Source organism: Cygnus atratus, chromosome 12 (genome assembly GCF_013377495.2).
Source record: "Cygnus atratus isolate AKBS03 ecotype Queensland, Australia chromosome 12, CAtr_DNAZoo_HiC_assembly, whole genome shotgun sequence".
NCBI lineage: Eukaryota > Metazoa > Chordata > Aves > Anseriformes > Anatidae > Cygnus > Cygnus atratus.
Genome location: NC_066373.1, coordinates 20,164,712 through 20,173,687, shown reverse-complemented (window position 1 = coordinate 20,173,687; position 8,976 = coordinate 20,164,712). Strand labels below are relative to the sequence as shown.

Genomic DNA, 8,976 nt, shown 5'->3' with positions numbered 1-8,976 from the left:
TGTGCCCCCACCAGAAAAATACTATTTCAATTAATATAGACTACTGCAGGGGATTGCAAAACACTTGGAAAGACTTGGATGATGATAAAATGGTGTAAGCAGAAAGAAAGCATCAGATTTGGCATTTTTTTTGAAAGTATTCACCTTCAGATAGTAAATAAAAAAACAGAACATTCATCCCATGGTTAAAGAGTTGCTAAGAGCTAGATTTCGTGCTGGCTAGCCTTGCTTGAATCAGCACATCTATCCCATTCCTTGTTTAAGACTCCTGTTAAATAACAACACATTTCAGTGACGTATTTTCCTGGCTTCTTTATGTTGGCCGTATCTTTATTCACACAGTCAAGTAATACAAATTCATTGGACAGTGGCAGTTTACAAAAGAAAGTACAAATGATTATTTTGAGCTTAAATTTTTTAAAAATAAAATAACTCTGGCCAGCTGACATGCAATGCAATGTTTGGACCAGATACTGGTATGGAAATGGTTTATAACATTGGCAGTGTACCCTCGGCTATGTTCCTTTCCCAGAATTTAAGATACACAATACAAAAATATACTAAAATAATAACTGAGTTTGTAGAAATGTCTGCTGCAATATAATTGCTGTTGTCTAAGTCTCAGTATACTTACTCCCATGCTACATTATGATAGAATATTTGAATAAACACAGTTCATTTCTAACAATTTGAACTTTTTAAGTTCATCTCAAATTAACTTGCTTGGGTTCTAATCCTGAAGACACATTAAGGACCTTAACTTTGAAATTATGAGACTGATACAGTGAGATGAGCACAGAAATGAATGTTCAGTTCCTTGGGGTCTTGTTCAGGAAGGGAGTAGAGGCTGAAATACTGAACCTCATAGGATCTTAACTTGGGATATTTTCCTGGATTTTTGAAGACTTTTAACAAGTCCTCACTGGGCTACCCTTTTACGTGGTAGGCTTGAGGTCATCAAGTTCTGCTAATCTGGTGAAACTGCTGGGTGTTGAGATCTGGGATTCTGCACTTGATTCAAATGCAGTAAGCTTCCTCCTCCTTCCCTCCTTTCTATAAATGTACCTGTCCCTCTTCCCCTCCCCTCCTCCTTCCCTCCTTGCCTGGTATCACCAAAATTATATATATATATATTTTTAATACGAAAGTGCCAAACGCTCCAGCACTTTGCTAAGGCGGCTCGCATTGAGCATCGTATGACCTCTCCGCCTTCACAGCACCATTTCCTTAGTGTTTCCAAAGTTCAGAAACCTTGGTGTAGAAATCAAAGTCCGTGCCTATCTTACCACACGCCGATAAGCGGCTATCCAGTCTGGTTTGCACACCTGCAATGAGAATACCTGAAGTAGATCTAATGCTTATGAAAAATGCCAGCCTTGGAAGTTCTCTGTTCTCCTTGAGAAAATGCATCATGGGAAGCAAAAGCACCAGTTTTCTGCATTGCCATCTGGAGCTCCCCTTGCCTCTGAAAAAGAAATTCACCACTGGCAGGCAAGCATGTTTAAGTCAAGGATTTGCTCCTTTTTCTCCTGAGGGTAATCTCAAAGCATTTGAGAAAAAAAAAAAAGTATTGTTCTATTTTTGCAGACAGGAATACTAAGGCACAGAAGGGTGAACTCATTTGGACCAAGACTGATCTGCAGGTCTCTAGTCCGGGCTCTTCACTAGGCTGTCACTCTCTGCATGTGAGACATTCTCAGAATGACTAGGGGTAACACCCCGACCCTTTGTTCCCTCGCAGACAGCACAAACAGGAACCAACATCCACCTTCCTAGACATGGCCTCCAGAGAAAATGCTAAGGAGGACATGGATTGGAGGCCAGAAGTTGGCTTCCCAGTGTTTAAATGCCGCTGACTCCCAAGGAGGTCAGCTATGGAAAGATGACCAAGATACTTCTGAGGTATAAAACTCTGTGTCTGCTGGCCACTGGTCAACTTTGTCATCGTCGGATTTGTCACTGTCATCACCGCTGGAGGGTTCGCAGCCTGGGATGGCAGAACAGTACTGCTCCAGCTGCTGGCGATCAGCCTCCGCTTCCTTCTTCTGCTCTGCCAGCAGCTGCCTGTAGCACAGGTTGCAGACCCTCAGGGGCTTGGGGGACAGCCGGGGCATCAAAAACCTCTGCCTGGAGCAGTCCCCGCACACGACAAAGCCACACTTGCGGCAGTGATGCCTTCGAGTGAGGGTGGAGAACTTGGTCTGCGTGCAGCGCATGCAGATGTCTGTCGCCTTGTCTGGGATCCAAGGGGCCGCGTGCTCCGTGGAGGGCTGCCTACCTGTCTTTGTCAGCAGGTGCCTGATGCACTCCTCCAGATGGCTGATCCACTCCTTCCGCTCTGTCAGGGAGGCCGCAGAAACCACGAAGGACTTCTTTGAGGTTTTAATCATCCAGCGGTTCTTCATCTGCAAGGTGTCTGGCAGTGTCTCCAAAGTGACATCTTCAAGGGGGATGATGTGCTGGGAATTGTACTTCCTTTTGTTAATCACTATGCTCCCGTACACCAGGATGTCGTTGAAAAGGAAGAATATGCGAGGCTTTGGTTTCTTGCGGCATTCTTTGGTTAAAATCCCTTCTCCTAAAAGGACTCTTCCTGGCACGGCTAAGGGCTGGCCAGAAGCCCCAAAGCAGTTTTCCACAGCAGCGATGCGCTGGCTGTTGATCTCAGTGTTTGCGAGGTGGTCCACCATCTCCAGCTCACTCTGAGGAGAGGAAAATAAAGAAGGAAGTGATGAAGTGCACTGAGCAAACTGTGCCAGGATGAGGCCAAGCATCAAACATATGCACAGGTGAGGAGCTTCTAATGTAGACTGGGGTTAGGAGCCATCTCCTCGCCACTCTTCATGTGAGTTTATTGCATTTTAAGTTTTCAAAGCTTCTGTCCCCACTTTGCAACAGCTTGGTCTCTGCTGCGCTGGCTCTGTTTACAGCAATGGAAGCCCTCTAATACGGTCACCTCTTCCATTGCAACTCTGCTTTTCACCAGTATAACTGCATTGCCATATAAAAGGAGTCAGGTTGGTCTAAGTACCGCATACGTGGGTGCATTACTTGCTGTGGAGTTGCTGTACTGTGAAGCTGGAGGGTGCTAGGAGCACCCGCCGCCCGTCCTGGCCAGTGAGCGTGGCTGCAGCGCTGCACAGGCACCCTGCTGGCACATGGAGAACACCCATGGTCTTCAGAGCAAGCGTCCCATTTCTGACAGCACGCTCACCGAGGACCAGTTACAGATACACACACCTCAGAATGCCATTTTAGGCCAGAGCTCAGGCAGACTTTTGGAACAAAACAGAGTGCTCTGTTGTTTGTTCCTGCTGATCCTCCTTGTGTGACAAAAAGGAGAAAAAAGGGTGGGGCAGAAAAAAAGCATCAGCTGTATGCATAAACCCACACAAGCCAACCCCTTCCTCCACTGCCCCAGCTGCATTTTGGCTGCCTATTGCATGTTCCTCCAGCTACAAGACACATCATTCTGAAAAGTCTGATCTCTGCTGAAAGGGAAGTAGAACGCAACGCACTCACCCTTCCCTACACCTCTGCACGCTTGTTCTCATACAACCCGGGTTTTTTTCTTTCTTGTTTTTAAATATAGATAAAAGTAACTCCAAAGCAAAAGCAAATGTTTTGCTATTCAGTTTGTAGTAAAGAACTGCTTTATGTTGCAAGTTCTATTTTTCAGTGCACCTAATTCCCTCTGTGTTTAATGGTGATGCATCAAGACTCTTCAGGCCTAACAATCCACAAGAAAGTGAGTCATTTCCTCTTAAAGCGAGGTATTTCAGAGATCACGAGGTAGCGCAGAGATCACAGGGATGTGTGTAGCCCTAGTTTCTATTAGCATTTTGTAGAATAAGTAACATATAGAACCAGCCTCCACAATTTTTCCCATCCTTCTTAGACAGAGTCCCTACAGCCATGGAGCGTTGGAATCTGGGGGGGAAAGGGAAGAGAAAGAGGGTAATATGCTGAGCCGGGTATTTTGGGGATGATCATGATTTACATTCTTGTCTTGCCCTTCACCCCAGATCACCCCTTCAGAAGGCTGGAAGGGAAACCACAGAGTAGCTGTTCAAGGTTGCCGCATGCTGTTTATGTCTTGCCTAAGCTATTTAACAAACCATTCAATTCTTCTGAGTCCCCAGATTTTTTTTCTCTAGAACAGGCCAGGATGTTTAGAATTTCCCTACAGCCTGCACAAAATTAAGACACTGGTTTAGTCCCGGGGGGAACCTGAATGAAATTACCATCTCTGCAGAAATAGCTTTCAGCAAGAAGTGTTGTGTGGCCAGTGCTTCTGAAACTCTGGCTTCTGTGAGTGCAAGCATTGGGATTTCTAGTTAATCCACGAAGACAACACCCTCTGCAGCACAGGGATTGTCTGAGACTGCAAGAATGCCAGCACGGCTTCTGCCAGCCCTGTCTGTTCCATGACAATCTTTCCAAGACCCACTCAAAAGCTGCTGGGATCAGCTGGGATACCAACACGGTAAGGCGAACAGAAGCTGACAAGTTACTAAAAGAGGACAATCCCAAGGTGAATCGTTCCCTTGAACTACAGGGAGGATCGCGAGGCTTCCAACTTCCCTCTGTGAGGATGTGAATTTTCAGGGTCTTGAAGTACCAGAGCAGATCTGACAGATTTGGACAGAGCAGATTTGATGGATTTCTTTTATGTTAAACATCAACTCATGTGTGTTCTCCAGCGTGAAATGCAATTTAAAATTAACTACAATACGACTACTTACAACAAAAGCATCAGCGAGACGGTAGCAGTATAACAAAATACCTTCAGAGGAAGTCAAAGAAGTGAGCAACCAACTCAACTTTTTGGCCAACCTCTTCTCAGTGGTTTGTGGGGATAGGACAAGGGGCAATGGCCACAAGATGGAGCACAGGTTCCGCACCAGCGTGCAAAAGAACTTCTTCACGGTGAGGGTGACGGAGCACTGGAACAGGCTGCTCAGGGAGGTTGTGGAGTCTCCCTCTCTGGAGATATTCAAGGCACATCTGGACGCCTACCTGGGCAGCCTGCTCTAAGGAGCCTGCTTTGGCAGGGGGTTGGGCCCGATGATCTTTTGAGGTCCCTTCCAACCCCTTCGATTCTGTGATTCTGTAACTCTGAAGTAGGAAATTTCTGATTTTTTTTTGGCTTTTTCAAGAAAAAGCGAGGGGAAGATAGCAGGCTTCAGCTGGCTGATTACAAGAATGATCCCATGCCCCATTCTCCTGAGATCACTACTGTGCCAGCAATCTGTAGTCACGAGGTGGTCGCCATGAGCTGACGGCATGCTGAGCTACTGAGGGTGTGCTGCTGCCAGATGTGCAAGAATGCACGGGTATGGTACAATCAGCAGCAGCCCAAGGAATGCCCCAAAGAACCCGCTGTTTCAGTACTTATTACTTGCTATCAGGAGAGAAGAGAGACTCCGTTCCCTTCCTCACAAAATGCAACAAAATGCTGTAAAGAATTTTTGGCATCAGCAACACCAACTGGGATAAATCAAGCGGTTTATCCTGCTCTCGCCAATCTTGATTCCTAATACTTGCAGATCACGGAGACCAACTCTCCTCCTGTGTCTTTTATTCTATGCATTTTACAAGCACGGTCCAAGCTCTCAAGTGAGTTTGGTACTTGAGACAGCTCTATTTCTAGGGTTTCCATGCACCAGATCCCAGTGGAAATGAAAACATTTTGCCAGATGTAAAGACTGTGCCTGAAGAGCTAGGACACACAAGCTAGCTCATTTTCAAACAGGAGTGCAAGCCCTACTGAGGTGAGAGCTTTATCTATTGGATTTCTTTGGCCTATAGGTAGGATAGAGTGCTTTTGGACTTCTAGTATCATAGAATGGCAACGGTTGGAAGGGACCTCATAGATTATGTAGTTCCAATCCCCCTGCCATAGGTAGGGACTTGCTGCATGGGGCAAAAGGACAACAGGATAGATAGGTGATAGACACAATCCTGAAACGCAAAAGAAAGAAAAGCAAGTTTCCATTACGTGTCACACTTCCACTGGGAGGATATCTTTGTATTCCTCCATCCCTCTGAGTCATTACATACTTAAAATCCATGAGTTAACTAAGAAAAGATAACTCCATCCTAGGTAGGATTCACATTGCTTAACTCCAGGCTTAGACAAATAACTCTATGCATCTTTGCACTCCCTTTTCAGTCAGCGGGGAGAAACAGCCATCTGTAAGGGTGACTCACCTCATCCCACCATTTGGGAGATTAATCCTGCCCTGAGTTTCTAGATAATGTTTGCTTTGACTGATCACCCACAAACTGATTTTGTTACTATTGTGACTCACTGCAAATAATGCTCAGCTTTGCTTTGGAATGGAAGTACTGCATATGACAGTTTCTGAATCTGACTATTACTGCAGTCTCCTTTACTGTGAAGTGAGCGTCTCTGCCTTTAGGAACACCAGTGATGCAATATAAAAATCAAGATATAAATTCTAATCTATTTGATTAATTTCGGTAAATATATTTTTCCCTGTTTCTTCAAGTTTGTTCTGTGATATCAGCAGGATCATGGTGCTTATTTACCAAGTGATACATGCACATATGCGTCTCGTGGCAGAAACGTATACAATTTAAATGAGAGAGGGAAGATGCACTTTTATTGATGTTCTACTTTACATGGGAGTTTTTGGCATGGCAAAGTTTTATTTTCTTTTTTTTCTTTTTGGTCAAGATCCATTGGTTTTGCACGTGATCAAATACTATGCAGTGAATATATTAACCCAATTTATACAATTGGCATTCAAAGGCAAAAATGCTATTTTGTCTTCACTCAATTCCACATCTTTCAACAATGAGCGCTTGTTAACTTGTGATTATAAATAGCCACGTTGATGCATGCCAGGCAGAGCATTTCGTCCTAAGCTCCTGGATCAGTGAGTCTGGAGTATGTTTCTCAAGGCTGTTTGTATCTAAGGCTTAGGCCTCACGAAGTTGTGAGCTGTTCTACCTGGTTCTTCAGTTCTCTCTGTCAACCCAAACTGACAGTCTTGGTGTCCCCTGCATACATAATGCATACCAAATGCAAGGGCTGGCCCACGGAGATGAGCGCGTTGAGAGCAGATCTGCTGGCAGACTTCAGCAGGCAAATGCTCGGAGCCTCCTCTCTCTCCAGACCTCGCTCCCTCCTGGTTCAGCCAGCTGTGAAGCCTCTTCTGGAGTCAGAGCTGACAGGAGCTCCTCCTCACAAAGCACACTCGGCAGGAGGTGGTCACCTTTTATCCAGGCACTTGGTACCCGGGGCAGGCATTTAGAGCGATAAAAATCCTTCCACTCCTCTCCCTGCCTGATTAGAGCTTGCCTCTCCCTCCCTCCCAGGCATGCTGATAGCTGCTGAGCCACCGGGGCGCGGGAAGGCAGGCAGGCTGGCAGTGCCCTCCCAGCCACGCTCGTGGCAACCCTACTTTAGCGCTTGGACATTTTGGGAACGGCTGTCACATCAGGCCTCTGGCTGAGAAATGATAATACCCGTCCCAGCAGGGTACGGACTAACCGTGCTGAGCTTCTCGCATTGCTGCTCGGTGTGCCCAGGACCTCTGGCACGCAGGGCCAGAGTGGGGCAGCAGCCAAGCAGTGGCTTTAGAGGAGCTCAGACTGATGCTGTCACTGCCAGCAGTTGGTAGCTCAGGTTCAGCTGTAGCTCTTGCATGTACCGCCCAGCTCTGGGGGCATCCAAACAGCTTCGTGAGGAGGGAAGGAAAACCCCAAACTCCCAGAACGGCCCCCTTCGCCTTCCTGTCCCCCACTCTGTCCATGCACCCGCTCAAGCAGCGCAGCAGGGCAGCCCTCCGCACACCTGTCATTGTCCTTGCTGTGTCATCAGCACCAACCCGGTGACGCGCCGCCTTCCAGTGCCCTAAGAAGCCCTCGGGCCCTCCAGCAGGAGGCTGCGGCTCTAACCTAAAGGTACTTGCTCAGGCAGCCCGGGCTAGCTCGGTGCCAACGCGAAATAGGTACAGGACAACAGCCACCCGGGGAGGAGAGCATCTCCCCCTCCCAGTGCCCCGTGCGGGCAGGCGGGCAGCACTCCCCTTACGGCTGAGCAGCAGGACGCGTGTCTGCGCGCTTGGTTACTGACCTGAGTCGGCACGCGAGGAATTCCTCCTCGCCTTGCCAGAAATCGCACTTCAATCCCCGCTCTCACCACGCTGCGGTGCCGCGCAGAGCCCCGGGCAGCGCCGAGCAGCGCCGGCCGGTGCCGCCAAGGGCCGGGGCACGCTGCCTTTTTGCCCCCCTTCCACCGCCGACCCCTCTCCCGCCCCCGGGGCTTCCCGAGCGTCGGGGCCGCCCCGCTGCCGGGAGCTGCGCGCTGCCGGCCCGCTGCGGAACGGCGCCCGCAAGCTGTCCAGCACCGCTGCGCGTTTAGCCCCCTAGACAAACCCCGGCGCCTTGCCCGGAACGCGACACCGCGCCGCCCGCACGACCTCCCCCCGGCCCTTCCCGTTCCCGTTCCCGTTCCCGTTCCCGTTCCCGTTCCCCGGCCGGTACCTCCGGGCGGGCACCTCCGGGCCGCTCCCTCCGCGCCGGGCGCCCCTGCGAGAGGCGGCTCCGCTCCGCTCCGCTCCGCTCGGCGGCTGCCCCGCGCTCCCACCGCCCCGCGCCCGCGCCACGCCTCGCCACGCCCACCCCGCGCCCGCCGCCCAATAGGCGCCGCTCGGACTCGGCGCGCCGCCGGGAGGCCACGCCCCCTGCCTGGGCGGTGGCCAATCGGGGGGCGGGGCGGGGCGCGCCGCCGCCAGGGGGCGCCCCGGGGCGGTGTCCCCGCGGGGCCGGCGGGGTCCTGGCGGCGGGGCCGGCGGCGGGTGGGAGGCAGCGGGGTTGTCACCTCCCCTGGCTCTGTCGGCGAGAGCTGAGCGGCCCGCGCCCATGCATAATTCAGGCGCTCGCTCGCTCGCCCTAATGGCTTTTCTATTTTTAATGGGAACTGATGGACCTGTCAAGGCTTTA

The 8,976-nt window shown here is 49.9% G+C and overlaps 1 protein-coding gene across 2 annotated transcripts; it reads right to left on the bottom strand.

The window, feature by feature from the left end:
- Nucleotides 1-299: 299 nt before the first annotated feature.
- PLEKHF1 (pleckstrin homology and FYVE domain containing 1) lies at nucleotides 300-8,617 on the bottom strand. Of its 2 annotated transcripts, none has more exons than XM_035543543.2 (2): nucleotides 8,518-8,617; nucleotides 300-2,702 (listed from the first exon to the last, which is right to left on the bottom strand). In XM_035543543.2, exon 2 carries the CDS (start codon nucleotides 2,688-2,690, stop codon nucleotides 1,869-1,871), a length of 822 nt encoding a protein of 273 aa, XP_035399436.1. In that variant the 5' UTR covers nucleotides 2,691-2,702; nucleotides 8,518-8,617; the 3' UTR covers nucleotides 300-1,868. The 2 variants fall into 2 exon arrangements, with proteins under 2 accessions (XP_035399436.1, XP_050569186.1); XM_050713229.1 differs by having other exon boundaries at nucleotides 8,532-8,612.
- Between the last annotated feature and the right edge of the window lie 359 nt (nucleotides 8,618-8,976).